We start from the raw sequence: 27753 nt of genomic DNA, 5'->3' as shown, positions 1-27753 counted from the left end.
AGATACCAGGTTCAAATTCCAAAAACCAGACTAATGCTGCTGAGAGAGCATGCTTCTCCCGGGCCTGCGTGGGTTTTCTCCGGACACTGCGGTTTTATCCCACATTCCAGAAACATGCTTGCATGTTGATTCCAATGTACTGACTAGTATGAAGGATGATCTGCTGCAGACAGGAAAGTCCTGCCAAGGGTTATAAACACGGCCCAAAATATCACCGGGTACCCCATGCCCAGTCTGGAGGACATTGCCAGCTCTCACTACCTCAGTAGAGCTAAACACATCCTGAAATATTCATTACACGTAGCATTTGCCTTTTCAAACTGTAACTGACGGTTCAGATCTCACAACAAGGAATAGAGTCCATTTGTTATTTTATACAATGTATACTTGCTAACTTGAGTGCAGAGGTAATTTCATCGTAGCAACACAATGATAATAAAGGTGATTCGGTTTCTGAGTGCTGTATCAATGATGTTCATATATTTGAGTGGGAGTGTGCATGGATTGTCTCTCAGTGCCTTGGTTTTGGCTGGCTACCAGTCCAGGGACTCTCCTGCCCACTGCCCTTTGTCTGCTGGGATGGGCTCCAGCACCCCTCTTAGCCCAGTGAATGCATGGGTTAATCACACCCTGTGTATTTGAAACAACCACATAACTTGGCCTGATCAAGTGTCTTGAAGCTAAGCCTAACCCAAATACAGTCATACGTCTATATACTGTATGTGCACCTTAAGACACAATAATCTTATATACGAGATTTATTTGGAACAAATATCTTGCTCGACAGAAAATCCAAGTTACGAAGAATCCCAGAAGCTACCACTAGTGACCGCCCTCCGCCCAGGACCGCTCACCGCTCAAGACCGCTAACCGCCGGCATCAGATTACCCCAGTTCCCGCCATCAGACACTTGTTTTATCGTAGGAGTAGCTTAAACGGCATCAACGTTAGTTATTAACTGTACTTACATATAGTACCTCCTGACCAGATAATTTTGCAACATAATAATGCAACAGATAATGAGCAACACTGATTGATATTGCAGATGACATTTAATTTAGCTAATTTTAAATGATATATTTATTATTCTTTCCTGCAAAGTTTCACGGCACATTAGTTCACAGGATAAAAGCACTTCAAATGTTTGTTTGTTTTTGACATAACAGCTAGGAAATTGCATTGCACCATGTGCTGAGCGTGATCTATTGTTCAACCACTAAATGAACAAGAACTTGAAGTCAAGCAAAGTAGATCAGCACGACCAAGATGAACCATTACTGGGAACATATTTGCAGAAATAGTCTTTTTGATTGCTTTTTTAAATCAATACTACAGTCTGTGGAGTGTCTGCCCACGGTTAAAATATGATTTATTATGCATTTCCGCCCCACCGTTTGTGAACAGTTTAATTAACAAAATAAACGACCCCTCACTAAGGTATTCCCCCCATGACATTATCAGTGAGGCAAGGTGAAGATCGAGAGCCACATAGGAGGTGGGACAACCGTGAAATCATGTCAAAGTCCAATGTTATGCAGGGCTGCGTGTAGTGTTGTTGAATTAATATTAATGAATTATAAGCAGCAACATGTGTTTGTTTGCTGCAAATTTATGAGTCTGATAGTGAACGGAGAACTGCCTTCACGAGGAGGAATGCTTCCTATAGGATATCAACACGTCTACAGAAAAAAATACTGTCACAATTTAAATGACAGACTCAGCAACAAATATCATTTACTCAACTATGCAGAATAAGATCATAAAGAAGCTGCTGAGTGTTTCAAGACCTCCTAAACCAAAGGTCTCCAACATGGTGCCCGCAGACCCCCGAAAAACACCTGTGTAGCCTGCGGACAGTTTCTAAGATTAGCTAAAATTAGCTAAAATTAGTGATGGGTCATTGCGATTTTCTAATACATGTGATGTCTAAATGACATGATGTTTCAGTGGTTGACTTAACTTCTCGTAATTTCAACTGGGTTACAACATAAGAACTGCATAATAATAGCATAAGTTGTTAGGGCCTTAACTCTGAAAAGACAGTAATGTTAGTTATTAGTCCATCTAAATGCTGTGACTTGTTCTCAAAAACTGCTCTGAACATTGACAAGTTTAATATCACCCAGAGTGACTCAGTCAAATATGTAGGCGTCATATTTGACCCCGATCGGTCCTTTCACACGTTAAGAATATTACTAGCACAGCTTTTTTTCCATCTTTGCAACATTGCTAAAATTCACCCTATGCTGTCTCAGTCGGATGCGGAGATTATAATTTTTGCGTTGTTGCCTTCTGTCTCGATTACTGTAATGCACTACTCTCCGGTCTCCCGAAGTCCAAAATCAAGAGCCTGCAGCTGGTACAAAATGCTGCAGCGAGGCTTTTAACTAAGACAAGAAAGTTTGATCACATTCCCGCAGTTTAGCTAACCTGCATTGGCTCCCTGTTAGCTGAAGATGTGATTTCAAGGTTCTCTTGGCAGTATACTATATCATGCATGGACTTGCTCCCTCACATCTTTCAGATTTCATTTCCCCCTATGTTCCGGTCTGGAGCCTTCCCTCTGAAAATGCTGGTCTACTAGTGATTCCAAGAGCCAAGAAGAGATCCGCAGGTTCGAGAGCGTTCTCCATTTGGGCCCTGGTGCTGTGGAATGCTCTTCCCCTTGAGATTTGATCTGCAACCTCTGTGAAAATGTTTAAATCTAAGCTTAAAACACGAATAACTTATATTTTATGTTGACAATATCCATGTATTATTTGCCCTCGTGTAGGTTTTAGTTCAGGGGATGGTGTCATAATAGTCTGTGGTTTGCAAGAATATGTGGTCTGTGCAGCTCTTTGAGACTCTTTGTGATTAGGGGCTGTACAAATAAACATGACTTGACTTGACTTGACTTGAATATCAAAATGGTAGCCCTTTGTGCCATCAGTAGCAAAAAGTAGCTCTCAGCTTCAAAAAGGGTGGTGAACCCTTCTCTAAACAAGTATGGTTGAGGAGTGGTAGCCGGTTTCAGTTTATTTTATTTGGGTACAGCACAAAAATATCACAAAAAAGATGAATATATATTTGCACTCAATCAGGATTACAACACAATCGTTTATTATAGAATCATGGAAGTAGGCTGAAGCAAAATATTCTAAATGCTTGGCCCCGTTACTATTTTTCTTGCAGGCAAGACACGTTTGAAATTGAAACAAGACAAACAAACCCCATCCAAAAATAAAATTTCAGGCCAGCAATTATACAGATAATGCCTTGTATAACATCTAGGATTCAAAGAAATTCTGATCTATTATTTTTTTAAAGTTTACCAATTAAAAACACTCATAGTTACTGAATAACTCACCACACCATCTCAAAATGTATGTTTGTGATCAGTTTTAAGAGTTAGCATGTCTCCAATGAGTGAAAAAAATGCATTCGTATTGCCACTCATACAAAGGCATGGATAATATACAAATTATTTTTCTCTGTTATTATCAAGCACAGACATCCTACCTCATCTAATATTAGATGCAAAGTTATATGAATTTAAAAGTGATCTCAAACTTCTTCTTTCAGTCTGGAAGTATGAAGGTGTATTTAGTTCCTATACACCACTTATTATTCAGAACGTGTTATTATCTCAACACCAATGGATCATTTTACTAAATTTGAAAATTTAAGATTTAGAACCCAGACTTCCTCTTCCCACTTCAGTTTATTTATTGTGTAAGAATGCTGAAAGCTCTGATATCTGCTGGAAAAATCATGTGGTGGTCGGAAAAGTATTCTGTAAGCAAATGTCTGAAGAGGAAACACAGGATAGAGCTCGAAGACTACATAGGTTCCAAGGCAAGTATTGGACTAGGATTAGGGTTTTATAAAGGACAGACTTGGTTGTAAAATTGATTGTGTTACCGTTTTAAACAATAGTTGGGATTTCACAAAGGATTTGGGTTTTCAAATGATGTTTTATTTTTCAGATTAAAAAACAGATTTTAAAATGGGTGCGTAAGAGCAGTCATGGGGTTTTAATTTATAGGCATAGTTGCAAATTGTGATTTTAGACAAACTACATCAGGGGTCGGGAACCTTTTTGATCCAAAAAGCCATAAAATCCAAAAATTGTATAACATTTTTTAGGAGAGACACACCTTATCTTTTTTAAAAAAATCCAAGCTAATTCTTCAGCACAATTTATTTCACAGTGTGTCATTTGATGATTTCATCCCATCTATGAAATAAGAATTATGCCAGAGCCTGTCCCATATCAAAATAAATATACCACTTAAAATGTGTCTTTTGCCCTCAGTTACATAAGAGTATTGAGGCTTATTCTGACTGTCATTTTTGTCGTAAATATTGATTAGAGAACAAGGTGCGAGCAATGTTCTTTTGTAAAAATGTCAAAAATTACTGCAGACAATAAGGATATTGTTGTATTGACCTTTGGCACAGACTGCACTGGGCAGGGATCCGCCCACCTCTACTGCTCACCCAAATTGCTCTGAGTGGTTTGCTGGCGTTTTGTTTATTTGCAGTTTGATTAGTGGGTTTTTATCATAGAGTATCTCAGCAGTGAACGTACATGGTTTTATGAGCTTCCATTTATTTTTTTTATAACTTTTTATTTCTCACACACATTTTGACCGAGGTTCGATTTCTCCATCATACAGCAACACAAACACAAATTATATACAATTGACATACCCATAAATAACAAAAGAAACAACAACAAAAAATGTTAATACAATAAATGAAATGAAAAGTGAGGTGTTTAGACTGAATGAGCTTCCATTCAAAGGCTTTCTTAGCGACCTACTACAAAAACGGGGTATGTTGGTGTGACACCCTGACTGTGAACTGCAGTTGAAAATGTGCCTTATATATACTGGACTGAATATTTTATCAAGTCAGTGTTCCTTGCCTCCGCATGCACCTAAATCGGATGAAATAGCCTGACCTTGGAATGCCACAGAGAAATGTGCAATAGTTGAATTTTATTTATCTCCAAGCCATATGTACTCATGGAAAGAGCCATATATGGCTCACAAGCCATGGGTTCCTAACCTTAAATATGGTTAATACACATGGCTTACTTGAGTAACCACTAGTTTTTTGTTTATAGTAATGTTTGACGGCACTCTAGTAATGGAGTAAAAACATATGTTCAATAAGGCAAAGTGCTACTGTTCCTCAAGTTGAACATCACTTCTCCCAAAAGAACAGAAGAGCCAATCCCCTTTGAGACGCTATTTTTCTCTTGAGGCTAGCCAAATTGCATTTTTCAGAGATTATGTGCTGTTGACTTTGAATTTGTTGAGTACAAAAAAGGTCAAAATTGTTTTGTATTTTATCTTTTTTAATTTATGTTTCCTTGTTTTTCAGTGAAGTTTTGCTTTATTTCCCACCTTTTTAAGTCATTCATAATTATACATAATAAATGGTAATACAGTATTTGGATTAAACAACCAAAACAACCTGAAGAGCCATTTGGGAGCCGAAAGAGTCGGCTCTTGTTCGTGATCCGAGCTGAAAAAGCCGCTCTTCTAAAAACAGTTGGAATTCCCAACTCTATGATAGACCATTCAAGATTGATTTAATTAATTAAACACACTTTAAATTGTTTATTCATCTCATTATCTCATTAGCTGCACCGCTTTATCCTCGGTAGGGTCGCGGGGGTGCTGGAGCCCATCCCAGCAATCATCGGGCAGTGGGCAGGGGACACATTGAACTGGTTGCCAGCCAATCGCAGGGCACACAGGGACAGACAACTCGCTCGCTCATTCAAACTTAGGGACAATTTGGACCTGCCAATCCACCTGAAATGCATGTCTTTGGAATGTGGGAGGAAACCGGAGTGCCCGGAGGAAACCCACGCAAGCACGGGGAGAACAAACTCCGCACAGGAAGTCCGGTAGCTGGATTTGAACCCACACAGGAGGTTCCCAAGACCTTAGAACTGTGCCGCACACGCGCTAACCACTGCGCCGCCATGCTTGTTAATGATTGTTATTTTATGATATAGTTTACTTTTTCTTTTGGTCGCACTTCAAGTGTAGGGTTAATCTATTGGTGGCAAGGTATAATAAATATGACAAGGTTCTAGAATCAAATACCTGTCTGACTCGAATTATGCTCAGAAAATGTCAACTTCTTTTTAAAGACACGTAAATAAAGACTTTCCATGGTAACTAGTTACTTTTACTATAGAGTAATTAAGTAAGTAACTCAGTTACTTTTTGGAAGAAGTAGTGTGTAACTATAACTAATTACTTTTTTAAAGTAACAAGTCCAACTCTGCATTTGTAAAAAAGACAGTCACTGATTTTGGCCACCCAGTAACCATGGCTACTGGGCAGCTATTGAGCTGATTACTTAACCTGACTAGGAGCGCCAAAGCTCACATTATTTTTGAATGTTTTTTTTCAAGTAATCGCTATATAATTTGGTTTAATCACCCATCACAAACTCACTTTGGCTAGCTAAAACCTAAGCATACTCGAACAGAACTGCAGATTCAGTGAGCAATGTTGTGAAAGCGTTGTTTTTCACAACACATGCTTAATACTATGCCATAGCATAGAGTTCAGTCAGATAGCTGTTAAGAACAGTACATAACATTTAATTTTGTTGTCCTGAAACTATTTACTCACTATCCTATCTAGACTTAGGCAAGGACTTGATCTCGAGAACATTAGACTCGGTTACTATAGGGGTCGCCTGACTCTACAGTTTAGAAACAGAAAAAGGGATATTTTTTAACCAAAACCTTAAAAAACAATCAAACTATTCTATAGTGCCTAAATGTTGTAGTTATTTTGCAATACTACTACATAGCAACTTATTTTTAGAGATGCTAGGACAAGTTAGACTTGCAGGATTTTGTTCCTGGCTCAGTATTCTAATGAAAAGCCGATAAATACCATCCCTACATTCCCCAAAAAACTAAACAAATAGCAGTAAGATGAATATTTATTCGTCAGTCGCAAATTATTAATTCATTCACAGACAAACCCATTTCAACTGAGATAGCAGTAAAACAATTAATGTTAATATAAGTAAAAGTGAAAGGTTTAGAACAGGGGTGTCGAACAGGAGGCCCGCGGTCCGAATCCGGCCCCGAAGGGATTGAATCCGGTCCGCAAGGCCACGCTGACGGAAGCGCAAGAGAAAAACAAGCTGCATGTTGAAATATGGCCACTTGATGTTGCCAAAGCAAGGTGCCTCTCACAAAGACATGCTACTTGTATTTATTTCTCTCTCTCTCTCTTTCTCTCTCCCCTTCACTCTATCTGTCCCTTTTTATCGTTCTTTGTTCCTCTTTGTCGCTTTCTCTCTCTGTGTCTTTCTTTTGCTCTCTCTTCCTTTTTTCCTTTTCTCTCGCCCCTGAGAGAATGTTTGTTGTATCGTGTGGCCCCCAAGTTAAAATGAGTTTGACACACCTGGTTTAGAAGATAAATATTCTCATCGTGCACTTTCTTAAAATGTGTTCACATCTAGAAAGTGTCGGTTGTAGAAAGTTTCAGAATGAACAACGTTATTGGGACAGGATATTTTCTTCACCATATTTCCTCAAATCTCATTTTTAATATTTGTTGCGTACCGCCGAAAAATAAATATATGGTAACAGTTTGGATCCATTTGGTCTGCAATAGAAATCAATTTTGAATCTCAGTATGTAACATATTGATAAAAACATATAGTCCAAGTTACATTTTTAAATGTGTTTTTGCACTCATTTTTTTGTTTCAAATATCGATTTTGATCAATATTGAATTAAATAGAGTCAATTCAATATGTCATTTTTTTCCCCCAGCGGAATCGACTTGGGTTTGGTTAATTGACTGCGGTCTACGTTTAAGAGTCAGAAGTAGGGTTTAAGTCTCAAATCATGGTTTGTGTGATTTACCGTTAAGGTTTTAAACTAGTCAATATTTTAAACAGGTTTCAAATCAAAGTTAGGGTTTCAAATTGGGAATATGACAGTTTTAATCGACGATTGAAGCACAAAAATATTGCAACATACAGACATTTCGTGTTGGCGAGGGCTGCACAGTTGTGATAACATTGGGAGCTAAGGTGGCTGGATTTTTTGTGGATTTTGCATCATTGTTGGCGCGGCAAACTCGGCCATCTCCTCCAAGGAAGGCTGCATCTCTCCTTGAACGACCGACGCTCATCAATAAGAGATGTCTTGTCTCTTCGAGTCTATCACACCAAAGGAAGAGCCGCCTCCATTTGTTGTAGAAGACAGCACTCCACATAATATTCCTGGCATCCGCACTCTGCATGCAAAAGGTCCTGAAAGCGCCTCAACCCAGTTTGACATGAAGCAGAGGAATTATTCTTTGGCTTTGAAATATAGTCATAGGAATCAGGTATGGTTCAGTATTAGGCTTTTTACTGCTAAATGTTGTGGAAAAATATCGGTTGACAATGGTACCACCTATGCTTTGTTCAGCTATTGGATCAATGTCAAATAAATTACGTCATATTTAGGCTATCAACATTTCAAATGTTCAAAAACATCATTACATTTTATTTATGTAGTCCTCGGCTTCCCAATAGACCCAGACCCACTTTTTGCGCCTACCCCCAGCCATCGACCTGTTTGGCCTCGGTGTCAACGGCTACCTTCGCTCGACACGGAAGTGCCACTTCTGCGTTCCTGCTATCTGCTACCCATGACCGACGATCATGGGATCGTGGATGCAAGTCCTGTTCTCCTTCTTAATAAAAACTGAGTAAAACGAACGCGATTGGGTCCCGCCTCCGTTCCTGGTACGTGACACATCCTCCTTAAATAGGTACATACATCGATTCCAACACACAACAGATAGATTTATGAAATATTGCAGAATCAGATTCTCCCTTAGAGGTTCCCTACAGGCCTTCCACGAGACCTGGAAACCATTTTTTTATCACACATAAAAATCCTGCCGTTTGGTATAGATGAATTATTTTAATTTTTTATTATTATTTTTTTAAATTATAAATACTTTTTTCTTTTTCTTTTTTGCCTCTTATTCCTATTAACATTAACAATAACTGAATTATATGTTGTATTATTATTATGCATCTATCTCCCCCTTTTATTTATTTGCTTAATCAGATATTTCAGTTCTCTGGATGGTGTGAATTGTAAAGGTGAATGTGTTGTTTAGGTGTGTAATGGCATATTTACACATTGTTTTTAATAGGACACCTATGTTTACAGCCTGTTTAATGTAAGTCTTCTTTCTCTTTAATTGTCTGAACCACTGGAGAAAATGTAAATAATAATATAATTAAATAAATATAGGGGTATAATACACTGTATTTTCTCCACTATAAGGTGCACTGGTTTAAAAGGCCTACCCCCAAGTAACAGTCTTTTGCTATATATTCCCATATTTATATTTTTCATAAATAGGCCCCACCTGACTATAATGGAATTAGAACTACTGAAAAAGCTGGGGTTGCATAAAAAAAACTAAATACATTTATAACATAGATTGAAATATTTTTGTCAACAAACAATTAACATGTTAACTACACGAGGGAACTCTAAAGGCGCTCTATATGTAAGGCATAACATTTAACGTATACAGTATAATTTGAAGGTGCTGTCCAGAATTCTGAAATTTTCTACTCGCTGACACCATCTTTTGGCTTAAGTCATCATTGCGCCCTGTTAAGCTGCTTGTGTGGAGTGTGCAAGTAAGTGCATTTCTTGGACACACTATTGGACAGTATTTTATCATTTTTTGGGGGGTTTGCGTTTCGATTGTATTGTAAACAGTCATTTAATACTTACACGGTACAATAACAAAAAAACGCAAGCACACACATTAAATCACTCTCCAATCCCCCCTTTCCTGTTCCCTGATGTGTCGAGAGTCGTGAACAGCTCCGATAAAAGTACGATAAAATATTGTACCTTTACCTTTTTAAGGACATTTTAAATGTTGTACCCCACTCTGAACAACTATTCAAACCAGCGTACCTAAGTTTGTACCAAAAGTTACCATTAAAATCTTAATTCAAATTATCACAATTTGTAACATATTGATGAAAACGTATGGTCCAAAGAACTACAAAAAAGCATTTGCAATTAGCGTTTGAAAGTTGAGCTGCCGTTGAAGTTCTGCTCTTCGCTTTTGTTTCCTTTAACCAACAAACCACACGAATGTATTGGAAGAAAACTCTATGTATATGCTTCTTAAAGGTTTTTTGGTCCAGCGTATTTTTAACTTTTTATCAACCACAATTTTTGTATAAAAAGGTGCACTTTTTAATGTCTGTCCACATATGGATTTTTTGGTGCGCCTTATAGTCCAGAAAACTACTTTCTTTGAAAGAGTTCCCTCAACCAACAACATTGTCAGAACCCGTGCCTTAGTCCAAAGCTCCAAAGCTTTTCACAGCAGCAAAGGAAACCTAATCCCATTTCTCGTTGCCATTCAGCCGCCAAATAATCACATGATGGCAATGGGAGAGTGATTACCGCCACTCGCTCGCACTCTCTTATCTGCAGAGAGTGCGTGGAATATACAATGTCTGACGACCGCAACAACAACAAACGGCCGTGTGATGGCGGGCCAAGCGAGGCAAAGTCAAAGGCTGTTACAAACGAAACCAAGTAAAGCCTACTGTATAATGCTTTGCTATCGGATGAGCGTGCGCTGCGTACAAAAGACGCAAGCACTCAATGTTGATCCGCATGGCTAAATAATTAGAACAGCGGCCCATCCTTCCATAATACAGCCTGCTTCTTCAACAATTCCTTCTAAAATACCTCCTGTTTATTGCTCTGTCCCACAACTTGTGGGACTGTAAATAAATTCCAATTTTTGTTTTTGTCATCTTGAGAGCTGAACTAGCAGATATAATTGGGACGTTCCTTTGATTTTGGATGAGAGAATGTTTAAATTAAACTGTCTTTCTAAGGTACTGTACCTTGTCTCGTTTGGGGCTAGTTTGGATAATTTTCCTATTTACATATAATTAGAGTATGGGACTAGAAGCAACCGCTTCTCGAACTTTAAAAAGCTCAAATACGGGTCCTGTTGTGTGACATTTAAGGGAAATTATACATGGATCAATTAACCATCTCTTGGACTTTGTTGTTGTGGTTTTCCTAATTGATACTCAAAATGGCAGAAATCAAGTAGACTGAGTACAACAAAATCCTACTGGATGGTTAATCCTTTTTTTACAGATCAATCCCAATGCATTTAATCAACTTTTTTGAACACTACTTATAATCACAATGCCATTAATAATTTAAATACATTCATTTTATGCCAAATTTACACCTTTATATTGCATAAAGCAAAATTCATTAAAATTATAATAAATTGACGATTATGGTATAGTATATTACCTCATCTGTTTATAAAGAACACATTTTGTATATAATAAAATGTACAGTGGAACCTCGGTTTTCGAACGCCTCTCAGTTCGAACAAATCGGAGTCCCACAAAAAATTTCGAGAAATTCTTTCTTCGCTGTTCGGTCAAAAAATCGTAGTTCGAACGCCGGTAATGCGTGAGTGCGTACGCTAGGGTGCGATGCTGAGCGGCGTACGGGTGTAGATCGCTCTTTTCGTGACCAACTGTTATTGCGTGCGGATGTGCTTCGTTTTGCTTTCGCTTTTAATATAGGTGGACGAAGTGTTTTAGCCCCTAATTATGCCTCCGAAGAAAGTCAGTGCAAGCAGCAAAGTTGCTACAGGTGAAAAAAGAAAAGTAGTGCGTACAACTATGTCATTTAGGAAAGAAATAATAGCACCACCGTCCACCTGCGCCTTCTGCTGACCACCACAAAGGTAAGAAATTCTATTCATAATTCTTTTCTTTATCCTTTTTTTTATTTTTACACGTTCATGTTAGCGTAATCTTTCGTACGGAAGATTACGATAACGCGAACGTACAATTAGCCTGGGTCAGCTTGATGTTTACATTAAACATTCAAGGTAAACATTCAGGGTGTTGGAACGGAGCCCAACATTCAGGGTGTTGGAACAGAGCCCCCTTTCCAGTGAATCATTCACCACTAGTTGTGGAGACCCGGGTGTTAAATGATTTGTAAACAACCTGATTTTTTTATTTTTACACATTCATGTTAGCGTAATCTTTCGTACGGAAGATTATGATAACGCGAACGTACGATTAGCCTGGGTTAGCTTCATGTTTACGTTAAACATTCAAAGTAAACATTCAGGGTGTTGGAATTGATTAAAACGATTTACATTATTTTTAATGGGAAAAATGATTTCGGTGATCGAACAAATCGGTTTTCGAACAGGGTTCTGGAACAGATTATGGTCGAGAACCGAGGTTCCACTGTACTCTAAAAGAATATTTTTGGGCAGTTGTAAAATTCCCTCAGTTCCTGATTGTAGGGCCACAGCCTTTGCTAGAACCATTACAAGGACTTTGTTTTTAAAAATAGATTGCGTTTTTAAATACATTGCCATTACATAATCTGGATGTCCAGTCATTAACCCATACATTCATTTTTTCATGTGTATCTTTGTAATCAGAAATGAAAGGCCGAGTTAAGTACGTTCTCAAAATGTATTGTAATGTAATTTAAGGGGTATAAAATGAAAACTCCTTTAAAAGCAATCACACAACCCTCTGGTCGACTTCTGTAAGACACAGGTTTGTAAAGGACTTTCAATCCAAATGTTTGGTTATTTTTGCTTACCTGATTGTCGGACATGATGTAAAGTGAGTTCTTGTCCAGAGAGAAGGCCATGTCGCGAAGGACAGGGCTGTTGTCCTTCATCACAGTCACTGTCTCATACAAGACTCCAGCATCCAGTGGACCATCTACTCGGATCTGTTTAGACATGAAAACAAAACTCTCATCACTTGAAAATTTCTCTCAGGTTTTGAAAAATATCGCCTCTCAAAGCCAAACATATAGAAAAAGATCCTACATTTGCTCACAAATTTTACTCCCTGATGCGATCCGATTTTTGAAAAAATAGAACGTTGAAAAAATGTTGACTTTTTTTTTCGGGATTGGATTTCAGTGTTAGGTTTTCAAGTTTGCGTTTCAAACCAGTTGTATAGTTTCAAAGTAGGATTTTAAGCTACAGTGAGAGTTTCCTTTGATGTTATGCATCAAAACTCAAACCCAAAAAAAGGCCTGGAGATGGATAGGAACCGCCAGGCTGCACTTGCCCAAGACACCCCTCAGAAAGTGGTGCCCCTATGAGCCAGGTGGTAATGGGATCAGTGAATCGTGAATTCAACCTACAGAATTAAGATCATGTTTTTTTATCAACCTGACCTAGCACTGTTTCAAAAGTGTATGCTCATTTCAAAAGAAATGAGACCATTTATCCCTGACATTAAGCATGCCATCTTAACCTTTTAGACATATTTGTGTTTGAATGTGATTTCTGGGGCGTGGAATAGATTTCCACCAGTGCAGGCTTTGCTGTCCATCTCCCTTCTTGTTAGACAACACAGACATGTAATTGAGCTCGGAACAAATGAAATGTGCCTGTCTGGGTAATAAGTGGCATATTGATTGGGGCGCTGCTGTCAAAAGAACGCTCCATGTGGTGCTTAAACTGCTCTAAAATATTTCAGATTGCTGCAAAGATGGCAAAAATTTCCATACTTGTCAAGTTTAGAAAAATACTGCTTTGATTTATGGCTTGAATCTATTTGGAAGAGCTGACAAGACTCACTTAACCAAAGATCACAGTTCAAATAATGTTGGAAACGCTGTTAAATACAACAAAAATAAATGTACATAATAGTTCAAAAGGTAGGTGTTTCTATGGTTACGCTTTATTCATTTTTTTCTGTAAGTTTGGGCTTGTAAGTTTGGAGATCACACTTTGAAGTTGCACAGCTATCTTCCTCACTCTAATAACACAATAGGTTAAGTAATGTTTAGGACGTGTAAGAAAAAAAATATCTCTCTCAAGAGAAAAAATGTCTATGTCAAGTTCATGAAATAGGCAGAAATTCTGTTTGTTTGTTATCTTCTATATGAATGGTTCACCAAATTGGGCACGTATGCAGATAGAGCAGCTTTTTATGGGAAGTTTATTTAGCCATAAATCTTAGTTTGGCCCAAAAAGTAAGTTATGCATTTATTTTATTAGTGTGATGAAATGTAAGCACTGTCTTGCAGATTTAATAAAACAAGTCCCTGAAATATGCATTGCAAGAATATATTACTCCAAAGTTCTCTACAAAACTATAAGGTATAAACACCATGAGCACTACCAATACACCAGCCCAAGAATATAATTTCCGAAACAACCTTGATGGATGGAACAAAGAAATTAATTAGCAATGCAAAATTGTGTTAAATACCAATTGAAATTCATGGAAGGCCAGATCATCAACCATTTAATGCAATTACGGTGAGGACGCATTCATTTCTCAGGCATTTTAATTAGAAAGAATTCTGAGGGGCTGACGACCGCACTTGCTGTTGCATAGCATCTGCATCGTGATGGAGTAACTCCACCCTCTGGACCTGAGCATCGTGCCAACCTGAATCAAGGCCTTCCAAGGGTGACAGGCAGCGCGTTGTGGCACGTTCTCTGAACGGGGAGAGACAATCAATACGGGCTGATTACATGATTGGATCCCCTGGGCTTGTTAAACTTCATCAATCCGTCACACCGCGACGCCTTTCAGGCTACTGCATCCATTCTACGCACCAGAAGCTGATAGCAGTTTGCCGTTCTATAACAGTGTTCATTTTACCTCTGAAAAGTGATGGGTCCCGGGGACTCGCATGCTCAAAAATCTATGGGTCCCATCCAATGTTCCCTCTAATTTTCCACGGGTCTGAGCGTTTACACAAAGTCGGTGAGCCACGCTTGAAACAACAGTGAGCAACCATAATCCCAAGTGTGGCAAGATAATTAATTATCCAACATGTCCAAAACTTGACATCAAGTTACATTTTGCTGAGTTTCCGGCAATGCAAAATTATTTTTCTCTTTTGAATGAATTGACTCATGTACTATTGCAAAGGTTGTACGGCCTACAAACGTCGTTTGTTCTTACAATTCTTTCACAAGATATCCATTTCTTTTTATTTCCGGATATATTTTGTCACATAATATTAACATTTTTGGGGGCTTATTTAGCCGGTTGCAAGATACATAACTGTACTTAATCACATTTTTTAGTGGAAGTACAATGTTGGCAACAAGATTCACTTGATATAATTGGAAATTATTTGAATGTAACACACTTTGTCTTATTTTTTTCCGTGTTTTTGTCTAATTTTTCTAAAAATTCTTTAAAAAAAATCTCATTGTGTTTATTTTTTCCGAGCTGTTACTTTTTTCTTTTTGTTCTCTGTTTACTTTTTTCCTACATTTCTTTCTTTTATTTTTTTCTGTCTTTTTTCTAAATTTTTCCTTCTTTTTGTTTTTTTTTTTCTCAGCTTTTCACTACTTTTTCATTTTGGTATTTTTTTCTTTTTTGTTCTATTCCCCCCTTCTTTTAAGTCATTTTGTGCATAGTTTTACATAATATTTTGTCATGTTGGGATTAAAGAAGCAAAAACAACCTGAAGAGCCGTTTAGGACCCGAAAGAGCCGGTTCCTTTTAGTGAGCCGAGCCGAAGAAGCCGGTTCTCGACAAACTCTACTGACTTTACTTTTCAACTTCGTTCAACATTGACTTCAAAATACCGCATTTAGGACACAACGTCAGGGGAACACGTGTATTTTTACCTTCATCCACTGTAACTTTGACTTAAGTCGCTTCTTAATTAGTCATTTTGAGCCCTCATTTTTGTGCCCCGGCTAGATTTTCTTGTGCGCAGAGAATGTGCGAGCAGTGCGCAATTGCGCTCGCGCGCAGCTTAGAGGGAACACTGGTCCCAACAGAGATCTACGGGTCCCCAAAATTTAGTGTTATCGAGGTTGACATTGAAAATTGGCGACAAATATATGATATAAGTCTATATATTCATTCAGTTTTAATCATCACAGTTTATTGGTAATACAAATCAGTTATCACTTCAAGATTTTTCAGTTCACAGCAATATTGCACATTATTCAAAATAATATTGCTGAAATAATTATATTAATCTATATTTTCATTCAGTTTTAATCATCACAGTTAATTGATAATACAAAGCAGTTATCACTTCAGATTTTTCACTTCACAAAAATATTGTACATTATACAAAAATATATTGCTGAAATATTAGTCTATATATTCGTGCAGTTTTAATCATCAGTTAATTGGTAATACAAAGCAAGTTATCACTTCAGATTTTCGAATTCATATATTCTTCGGGGTTTGCTGTCCCGCCACAGTTGTAATGCCTTCTCAAGGTCCAATCCATTATCATCCTCCTAATAGCGTTACCAGGAATATAATTGAGTCCATTTTGGCAGAAAAGTCCTTGCTAGGAGTATTCTTTTGTTTGTTTTCTTTCGTCGAATCGTTGGCTTCAACACACGTGTTTTCCTTGCCTTCGCGATCTTCCGAAGAATTTCTCCACCGTTTTTTCGTGCCGGAATTATTGCCGTTGTTATCACTTTCTGCATTAAGTTTTGACTTATTACTGACACTGATTAAATTACCAATTTTGTGTTGATCATCACATAATGCTAACTTTTTTCGGAGGCATACTTAGCCTTCACGAAGCACGGCGGCGCAGTGGTTAGCGCTTGTGCGGCACAGTTCATGTCATGGGAACCTGTCGTGGGTTCAAATCCAGCTCCAGACTTCCTGTGCGGAGTTTGTATGTTGTCCCCGTGCTTGCGTGGGTTTCCTCCGGGCACTCCGGTTTCCTCCCACGTTCCAAAAACATGCATTTCAGGTGAATTGGCCGGTCCAAATTGTCCCTAGGTGTGAATGAGCGAATGAGTTGTCTGTCCCTGTGTGCCCTGCGATTGGCTGGCAACTAGTTCAGGGTGTCCCCTGCCCACTGCCCGGAGATGGCTGGGATGGGCTCCAGCCCCCCCGCAACCCTAATGAGGATAAGCGGTACGGCTGATGAGATGAGACTTAGCCTTCACCTTCCCTCGACGACAACCACCACAATAATGACGTAATCTCGAAACAACGAAATCTCGTGTGCCGAGATCAGCGTGCAGACAAAAACTCGAATCGCGAGACCAAAACAACAATGGCGGATCTGCTGACGAAAAGTTTGGAGTGCGGTAAATCTTTGTTTGAAAAAAAATGTAATCGGGTAAAAATAACAATTTTGTGTCAAAAAAGTTGCGTCCCAGGGACGCACGTTGACTTGACACTATGCGTCCCCAGCAAAAATGATGCATATAGGACGCAGGGACGCCGGCAAATGAGAACACTGCTATAATTTACGAGGTCTTATTGTTTATAATATTTTTTTGAGTAAAAGTCTCGCCTACATGCTAAACAAATCACCTATCCCGCATTGTCTTAAGATGAAACATGCTCACAAGTGGTAGTCCCATGTCTCCTACTATGTCTTGTGGAACTTCCATGGCTAGTAGTCCATCGCAGGGGTGGCCAACCCGGGCCTCGAAGGCTGCATGTCCTGTGTTTTGGGGAATTTCTTTCCTTCAACTCGTGATGCAAATGTTCAGCTTGTTAGCAAGCTGTGTGGTACATTGATAATGATTCAGGTGATCGGTATCAACAACCCAGCACCCGATGGGTGCTACTAGAGCTGCTAGCACTGCTAATGCTAACACTGCTAATGCCAGCAAACTCCAACAAATTCTTAGTGCATGTTGGTCTATTACTATCCTTTTTTTCCAACTCATGTTGCCTCCATTCTAAAAATGTAAAAAAAAAAGAAAAATCGAACCATATCCAGGTTCTAAGGGTGGGGCAAATTTTTGAATCACATTCTGCATTGGGTGAAAAAGTTTGGCCGAAGGAAAAAAATCCTTGATTTTTTTAAATCTGCCAATTCAGAGTCTCAAATTTGATACTGATACACAATGGGGCGGGGGATGATATAGGCCTATCCAATTTTTTATCATGCATTTATGAATGAATAAATGTTCATGCAGACATATACATAAACATGCTATATTTAATAGATTAATTTATTTCGTAAAATGGGTTTTGAAAAACTCGAAATGAAAGAAAAGTAACATGTTATGACCATTTTTAAGTACATTTGATAATATGCATAGATTTTAATTTTAAATATCCGGACAAAAAAAGGAAATGGCTAAAAATAGTAATAACAAACATAAATGAACACAGTTGCCAAGACTGCCACCAAAACATTATTATTTGTATGATTTTTCCATTTGTGAGGATAAGAGGCGCAGAAAATGAATAGATGGATGGACAAACTGTTATATTTTGTTACTATTATCATTGTTCCGGCCAGGTTAAAAATTGCCCATATGTGTCTTGCGGGCAACGGTTTGCCCTTATCTGGTATATGCTAACTTTTGCACCAGTAGCTATGCATCAGTTTTGGTTGCATCCCTTTTAATGGAGGTAAGAGCATGTACCTGAAATTACACCTTCTATATTGACAGTGAGTCAAGATGTCTCATTGTTGCAATACTAAAACATTGTACGACAGCTGGGCGTGTGGATTGTTTGATTTGATTGCATAATTAAGAAAAATAATTGTAGGGTTGATCCCTGCATATATTATGTATTAAATTTCTGGTTGCCTTGTTGTTTACAATAAATACCTTTGCTCTTTTCTGTGTGTAGCAAATAATACAGATGAGAAACACTGGAGGAAAAAAAGCACTGTTAACATAAATTGGCTGTGATCACACTAGGACTTTTAACTAACATCCTTTTAAGGCTGAGGTCTAAAAAATAGGATTCTTGCAAGTATCATTTTGAGGTTAAATGGCCGGTCCAAGTTTTCCCTAGGTAAGAAAGAGAGAGATTGCGTTGTCTGTCTCTGTGTGCCCTGCGACTGGCTGGCAACCAGTTCAGGGTGTCCCCTGCCCACTGCCTGGGATGTGCTCCAGCAACTCCGGGACCCTACTGAGGATAAGCGATGCAGATAATGGATGGATGGCTGGACTTTGGTGGCCACTTGAAAATTACTAAATTTTGTTTTAGTTTTTTTTGCAGTTACATTTTTCCCACCCATTAAAGACTGATTGAGAAATTATTGAAAAAGATGTGGGGGGGTTTGGGGTTTAAAAACAAACGTTGAAATGTTGCTTTGTTAATGCAATAAATATACATCTTTCCACGACATTTTAGATTTAAAGATGCACCATATTACATGATCCAACACTTCAGCATGTATCCGAGTATGTGTGTGTTTCACAAATCTAGTCGACTGTGGTTTGGGTTTTGCGATGCCCTTTTGGGTTAAAGTAGACTTTGCTTATCTAAAAATGGGTGATGTGTATTCTGCTCGTTTACAATAAAGAATGTAGTTCTGTTTTTTACTTAAACACCTGCAAAGGAGATCATACAGGATGCCAGGGACTTCGTTATTTTGACTCTTATTCCTCTATTTTGTTCATTATTTGACTGTTATGCGCTGTTTAAATAATCGTCACTAATAATGTTGTTGTTTTTTAATTTCCAAACCCTTTATGGCCAATCTCCTTTTTGTAACCCAGGAGGTTTAATAAAAAAGGGCTCAGCGTGGGACCTTTAGAACAGGTTGGAATTTTCACATATTGAGAGTTTTTGGTACAAACCTCTTTTGTTCTCCTTGCAAAGTCAAAATTATTCATTGTCTTTTCTCCTTATTTTTAGTGTCAACTAAACTATAAAAATATCAGTGCCATGGTTTAACGGTGGAGGCAAGTCTATTATGGCATTTTTTGGTGGAATTTTTTAGGCGTGCTACACCTCTCTGGTCATTCTAAACCACTGAGTGAATTAAAAAAGACTTGAGTTTTGACTTGGTAAAATAAATAAAGTAACTAAATTGGAATGAGGAATACAAAAAACTGTTTTAGTATACAACAAAAAGGGAGATATATACCAAACTGTACTGTGCACTGCTGGATGACTTTCACATCATAATTACTTTGAATTACATAAACCGCAGTGCTACACTTAATATGACACCCAAATCATCACCAAATCAGAGCTAAATCCGCAAACCCCTAGCAGAGTCCCTCGTCTTATTTTATGTTCCCAGGGCCTTTACAGCCATCAGGGTGAAACATATTTAACCCGTGAATAATGTCTAAGCCAATAACCACCACATCCTTCCTTGAGAACAGCATTCTGCTACACAACCTGCAGTGGATACACACAACCCGATTAGCATGGCTCCCACAAACAAGTCTGCAACCTGAGCCTTAAGCAAACATGGCCCAATGTAAGAATTTACTAGCGCTCTCTCAGGGCCAAAGAAAACACTCTCCAGAAGTCTTGTGAACTCTGTTGTAACGCTGAGAAACATGGTGTTGACCTTGAATTCTTTTCCAGACTCATTTTCAGATTCTTTTGTTGTTTCAAAGGAAGGGAGACATGCAAATAGGTCAGGTTATTTTGTTTATCTGGTAAAGGCTGTAAAATCCACAGAAAATACCAATCATTGCGTGAGTCCTAAATTCAGCTGACAATTGAGACATATGGATGGTGACCCAGAAGGCCTGAAGCGCTTTGTGCTACCAATCACTGCCAATCTGTCTCATTAACAAGGCTCTCTGTGTCTGCCTGTCTTCCATACCTAAAGATGATTTTTTTTTAATGAGCATTTTCTCTCCCTAATGTCCTATTTGTTGTACACTATACAATGCATTAGAATATCAATCTGATGTACCAAAACAAATTACATATTTTGACTTATATAGTAGAGTCTAAAAAATATACCTTACCTTCTCAATAAAAGCATTTATTGACTTGAGCAAGCGCGAGCTTATGTGAACTGAAGACATAGTCTGGACACTCTTATTTTGAAGGGGAGGGGGAGGCCCTGACACAACGCTTAGTCATGGTGAGTTACCGCTCTTCTTCTGTGGCGCTGTTTATCATCGTGGAACTCGGCGACGCAACGTAAGTATATTCTCTTCTGTCACATTTCATCTAAAGTTTGACTTTATTATACCAAAAGCGAGCGGTTGGTTGTACTACCTAAACACGGCTAATTGTGTGTGGTTTCGTGTATTTGTTGTAAAAGCCATTCGATGCCGCTAGCTAAAGTATGTTGTTATTGTCAGAAGGTAGCTCTTTCACTTTCATTAAAATGAACACAGACCATTTTTTAAACTGTTGTTTCCCAAAACGCTTCACAAACACTCATCAAATATCACATTTTCACTGTTTTTATTTTCAATATGTAGCCGGTAGTGTTAACAAGCGAAATAAGCTGCGATGGTTGCATGTGGTTGAGAATGGTTAATACAATCATACTGAATGGTTCGTAGTGGTTTCGCCGCAGTCCTATTCCGTGTTAATTGATTATGTAAGACCTGGCTACACTTGTGGGTCATGTTTTGGTACATTCAGTTCCAGTGTGAAGAGTTCTGGATGAGTCACCCAATAACTCCTTGCCATCATGCCAGCGATCACTTCGGTTTAATGGCGGGGGGGTATACTGTATACCTGTATACGTTTTTTTAAGCATTTTTGAAGGGGCGCCGCTACTTCGCGGAATTTCAGTTTTCGCGGGTGGTCGCGGTCCCCATTAACCACGATAACCGAGGGATTACTGTATATATATATATATATATATATATACATATATATATATATATACACTGTAAATTCCGGACTATAGAGCGCACCTGATTATAAGCCGCACCCACCACATTTTAAGAGGAAAACCGATTTTGTACATACATAAACCGCACCTGTATATATGCCGCATGCGCCCACATTAGAAAAATGTAACACAAACACAAGATTAACCCAAACCCGACTTCAAGTCCCGCGATTGAAACTAAATGTCCTTCATTAAAGTCCACAGTCCAAAAATCACAGCCGGCAAAATGAACGGAAAATGATACCAGTACTTAAAGTTTGATGCAGACCTGCAGAGTCCGGGTCCCGTTAAAAGTAATCCAAGGAAAAAAGTGTATATTTCCAAAGGTAAGGGTGGGAAAAATATATCAGATGAAGACATTTACTCACGCAACTCCCTTTTCTTTAACCAACTTTATACCTCCTCTTCTTTCCTTGTCTGTCCCTCACCTTTAGAGGTCCCCACTTAAACTCGGCACCCCGCGTTTGTTCCGCCCCTCATTTTTCGTTCACCCGTGCAAAACATATCAGAATAAGTGTCTAAAATAAATACAAATAAATACATTACAAAAATAGAGAGAGAGAGTTTTCAAAGCTTTAATAATAATAATATAGCTTTGATGGGGCAGTCAATGGTAGCAACACTCGAGCGCCGCTAGCGGCCGTTAGAAAAATTACATAAATTGGCCGCATCACTGAATAAGCCACAGGGTTGAAAGTTAGACAAAAAGTAGCGGCTTATAGTCCGGAATTTACGGTGTATATATATATATATATATATACACATAAAAATATGTATTTTTTTTTTGTTTATTTATTTATTTTTTATTTTATAAATGTGCATGACAACAACAAAAACGTTTTCAAAAATAATGTTTTTTTTATTGCCCACAAACCAAAAACATCAACCCAAAACCCCACGCAACCCACAAAAGGGTTGAAATCATGAATTGCAAACTAGAAAAATCCTGGTATTAATTAGACTGGTGTGAATAGCACGGACTTTATTCTGATTGATGTTTTGCAAGTTATGTAATTCTGTCCATGGATATGGAGGATCATTTTAAAGAAAGTCCTGTTCAATGGAGTGTTCCGACAAACCGACGTCATGGTCCAAGCATTTTGCAGTTCACGTTACAACCTTTTTGGCAACGACTGCCTGAATGGGCTAAGGCTCCCCTGACTGCCGTTTGACTTCACATGAAAAGCAGGGAGCGCTCCGACGCCTGCCAACGATGCCATCCAAAGCCGGCATGAAACGGCAAAGTTCTTCCCCTGAATGCCCCCCGTCAGTCCTGACGGAGATTCCCTAACCATGTGCGTCCCCGAAACATTCAATTACACGCTGTGTTGAGTACTCAAGGTAGTTTACAATTCTCTCTTTTGTTCAGTGAATCTCCTTCCAGTAAGTAAATGCATTGCAATTATGATCATTACCTTTGGCGTCAAGAATATCTTAATTTAGCTGCAGCACTAAACCACAGTAATCATTTCCACACAATCGATTATTTCTGTATTTTATTTTGTTGTTTTTCCCATCCAGCAACATGAAATCTTTGGATCCAAAAGATGGGAGGGACTGCAGTAAAAGTATCAACTATTTTTTTTAGAAATAATGAAGACCAACTCTGTGACTTGAAGCTATTTCACAATCAATGTTCTTATATCCTACTTTTTCTTTTAAAAAAATGGGTCACCAGGAAACAGGAATGACTGGGTAAAACTACTCACTCACATTGTATAATGCACTCGAGGCACATTCAAAGACCGACGAGAAAGTCAGATCCTCAAATTTACTCATAAAAAGAGCCTGGATGTTTTGTTTTGTTTTTTGCTCCGCTCTAGATAAATGTCTTTCAAGTGCTTCTCTAAATGAACATTTTACAGTTACTGTAAGGGCCACATGATAAACGCTAATTGTGTCACTACCAATGTTCCCTGTAATTTTCCACGGGTCTGAGCGTTCACACAAAGTCGGTGAGCAACGCTTGAAACAACAGTGAGCAACCCTAATCCCAAGTGTGGCAAGATAATTAACTATCAAACATGTCCAAAACTTGACATCAAGTTACATTTTGCTCAGTTTCCGGCAATGCAAAATTATTTTTCTCTTTTGAATGAATTGACTCATGTACAATTGCAAAGGTTGTACGGCCTACATACGTCGTTTGTTCTTACAATTCTTTCACAAGATATCCATTTCTTTTTATTTCCTGATTTATTTTGTCGCATAATATTAACCTTTTTGTGGGCTTATTTAGTCGGTTGTAAGATACAGAACTGTACTGAATCACATTTTTTAGTGGAAGTACAATGTTGGCAACACGATTCACTTGATATAATTGGAAATTATTTGAATGCAACACAAACTTTTTATTCTTTTTTCTGTGTTTTTTTTTTCCTTTTTTTTTTTCCTTTAAAAAAATCTCATTGTGTTTATTTTTTCCGAGCTGTTACTTTTTTTCTTTTTGTTCTCTATTTACTTTTCTCCTACATTTCTTTCTTTTCTTTTTTCTGGCTTTTTTCTGGCTTTTTTCTAAATTTTTCCTTCTTTTTTCTCTTCCTTTTGTTTCTTTTTTCTCAGCTTTTCACTACTTTTTCATTTTTGTATTTTTTCCTTTTTTGTTCTATTCCCCCCTTCCTTTAAGTCATTTTGTGCATAATTTTACTTAATATTTGGTCATGTTGGGATTAAAGAAGCAAAAACAACCTGAAGAGCCGTTTAGGACTCTTCTTAGTGAGCCGAGCCGAAGAGACGGTTCTCAACATACTCTACTAACTTTACTCCACTTCGTTCGACTTCAAAATACCGCATTTAGGACACAACGTCAGGGGAACCCGTGTATTTTTACCTTCATGCACTGTAACTTTGACTTAAGTCGCTTCTTAATAAGTAATTTTGAGCCCTCATTTTTGTGCGCTGGCTAGATTTTCTTGTGCTCCGAGATTGTGCGAGCAGTGCGCAATTGCGCACGCGCGCAGCTTAGAGGGAACACTGGTCACTACACAGCAATAGGTCCTCATATTACAATGTGAGTTGGGAAAGGCTGGTTACTGAAGAAGGTTTTTTGTAAGGAATTGTAGAATGAAAACAACCAAGAACATCAGAGTTTGTTCAGATGATTTTAAATCATTCAATTGAAATATTTTAATACGTTTATATGCTGCAGATAGAGGCCAAGATATTTAAAAAAAACAAACGTTGCAGCAGAAGAAGGTACTTTCTGCAAATGAACATGTGTCACAAAAAAAGATCCATATTCAAAATGTGTTATTGTGCGGATTGTAAATTTACGTATCAAATACAGAGGTATTGGTACTGTGATTTCTCAATAGTTGGAGGTGCTTTATGTAACAATTTGTTTTAAAATAAATTAATAAGAACCTTTTGATGTGACCATTTATAACTTAAATGGTGTTTACTATTACATTGTAACATACAAGCTACTCTAGTTACAAGAAATTTGAGATGCAAGGAGACTTTTGAGAAAAAATCTTTCCCGACATAAGAGACAAAGTCGAAGTTCCGAAAATTTCGAAACGCTGCCACTAGAGGGCCGAGTGCTTGAGACTGCTGAGCATCAGCTCGTCCCAATTAGCATGTGCATTTCCCCCTATACAGACCTGATCCCGGGATCTTGTGTTGTGTTATTTTTATTGTGGTCTATCGGGCTCCCTCATTCCTCCTGCACCTCTCTCCACTCCTCCACGACCATGCATCAACTTTTTTTAGCAACTGCCGACTATAATAGGTGCTCATAATAAACTCTCTTTTAATAAACTTATGTTTCGTTAATATCATCTTATGTATCTTATTACTGTATTTTTATGGTAACGTTTCGCCCAACCATTAAAAACTGGTTTAAAAGACATTTAAACGGCAGTAGCTCAGGAGGTAGAGCGATCATTTTAGGATTAAGGGATCCCAGTTCGAATCCCAGCTTGTCCGTGTTACATGTCGAAGTGTCCTTGGGTAAGACATTGAACCCCCAATTACCCCCAATAAGCAGGTTAGTGCCTTACATGGCTGCACAGATCACGGCCGCTATTGGGAAATGTGAAGCACAATGTAAAGCGCTTTGAGAAGTCATTGACTTGAAAAGCGCTATATAAATGCAGATCCTTTCATTTCATTTCATTTCACATTCAAAATTATGTGTTTATTTTGTTGAAAAGTTGAATGAGTGACTTTGTCAATGCATTGAATAAATGTATTTCAACAACATTTTTGGACCAAATTTACACCAAATTAGGTAGACACAACAGCAACAATATGAGTACAGTATGTGTGCTTTTCATGCGGGGACTAGTCTAGTCGATCATGTTTGGGTTGTGTGATACCTTTTTGGGCAAAAAAGAAGACTGTGAGTGCTTAGAAACGGGCAATAACTTTGTTCTGCTTACTTATAAAAAATAAAGTAGTTGTTTCTACTATTGGACACCTGCAAAGAAGATTGCACAAGCTGATGTCAGGGTTGTTCTCTATTGTGACTATTATTGGTCACTATTGGTGTTATTTTTTACTATTAAATGTGTTTTAGTGGTCCTGAAGAAAAGTTTTATAGTTATTTAGAACCAACGTGGATGATAATGGGAGGCCGGGATTATTTATTTTTCAATTATTTTTCATGGGGAAAATTTATTCAAGGTACAAGAAATTCTAGATACAAGCTATAACCGGGAACAAATGTGTCTTATATGGTGAGGGGCCACTGTATATCAAATAAGGATACGTTTTGTTTTTTGTTTTTACTATTTGGAGAAAATGTATAACATACTAATCCATTAAGAGAAACATCACATGCACTTAATTGGGTTTAATCCTTGAGTCGAACCTGAATCTGTCAAAAAAATTTCCCAGATTCTCCCTTGGCTGAGTTCAATAAGGCAACACGCACCATAAGGTTCAAACAACTGGCCGCCTTTTAGCTTGACTGGCTGTGCATATGGTCCCGTCATGGCTGAGGGGAGTGCATATCGAATAGGCCGCATATTCATTTGCATATGCATGCTAATGAGGATAGAGTTGCGCTAATGAACAAAAAAGGTCACTGAGGTGAAGACGTATGTTACAAGCCACCGTTAATCACTGGCCCGCCACGTGACCTGTGACACTAAGCCATGCCACCAGCTGGATCTTATGAAAACAACTAAACACGTAACCATTCTCAACATATTAAGTATTTCGAAAGATTTAAAAGAGGGAGGGAGGGTCGACGGGGCGTTTACATACATCCCTTATTGTAACGCGGTTTCGATAGTCCGTGGATTTTTAATTATATTGACTTTATTGTCGTTGATATGAACGTATTTTGAATGCAGATCACCAGCGGGTGCTCCGTGGTTTGTTGTCAAATCCAGGAAGAGACTGCTGCGACGTCAGGAGAGAAAGCAATAGCGGTGCTGCAGGTCCAGCCTACTGTTACTGCTACGTAACAAGCCACTCCTGCCAAGCCCGTATCCCACCGATGCCAGATCCATTACCCATGAAAAGGGCGACCATGGTTAACCATGTTTCCAAACATAAATTTAATGTATCTAGTTTTAATGGTATCACCACTTGATGTCAGCGATTACTGTAGGCTTGTATTCATATAATTATAAAAAGTATGGCTTTTAATATCCTTCACAGTAATCATTGTCATAATATGCAACCAAATATTTGTATCTGCTATTATTTTGAATACATTACAATTTCATTATATTATACACGATTGCAATGCAACTGCAAAGATCAACTGCAAATATTAGGGGAATATAAAAATATATAACAATATAGAAGCTGTACGGGATTTTGAACTTTTTTACTCATGTCCGCCATCTCCTTGTGGGATCATTGCAGCCTCTGTCAAGCTCCTTGTGTTGAACAAGCATGTAAGCGCATTTCTTAGATGCGCTCGAGTAAAATATTTTTCTATTTTTACTTTTTCTTGCGGTTTGGGTTGGGGTTTGGACTGTACTTGACACAGGCCTTTCCTTACTTTCGCCATTGTTATGCTACACTAACAAAAACAAACAAAACAATGCCCCCTAATTTCTCCTACTTAATGTTTTCCAACCCAAACAACTTTGATAAAAGATAAAAGCAGATAAGCTTGGTGGAAAAATAAATTATAAAGGTCCTTTAAATTCTTTTGAGCA

General features: G+C 38.2%; 1 protein-coding gene across 1 annotated transcript in view; it reads right to left on the bottom strand.

The window, feature by feature from the left end:
- LOC148364738 (plexin-A2-like) overlaps positions 1-27753 on the bottom strand; it is a 150494-nt gene that overhangs the window by 101906 nt on the left and 20835 nt on the right. The window contains exon 3 of the mRNA XM_088338937.1: positions 12686-12820. Within this exon, the coding sequence (XP_088195063.1) occupies positions 12686-12820 (135 nt within the window). The remainder of the gene's footprint in view (positions 1-12685; positions 12821-27753) is intronic.

Source organism: Urocampus carinirostris, chromosome 6 (assembly GCF_059441175.1).
Source record: "Urocampus carinirostris isolate Australia breed hairy pipefish chromosome 6, RoL_Ucar_1.0, whole genome shotgun sequence".
NCBI lineage: Eukaryota > Metazoa > Chordata > Actinopteri > Syngnathiformes > Syngnathidae > Urocampus > Urocampus carinirostris.
This window is presented reverse-complemented; position numbering and strand designations above follow the sequence as displayed.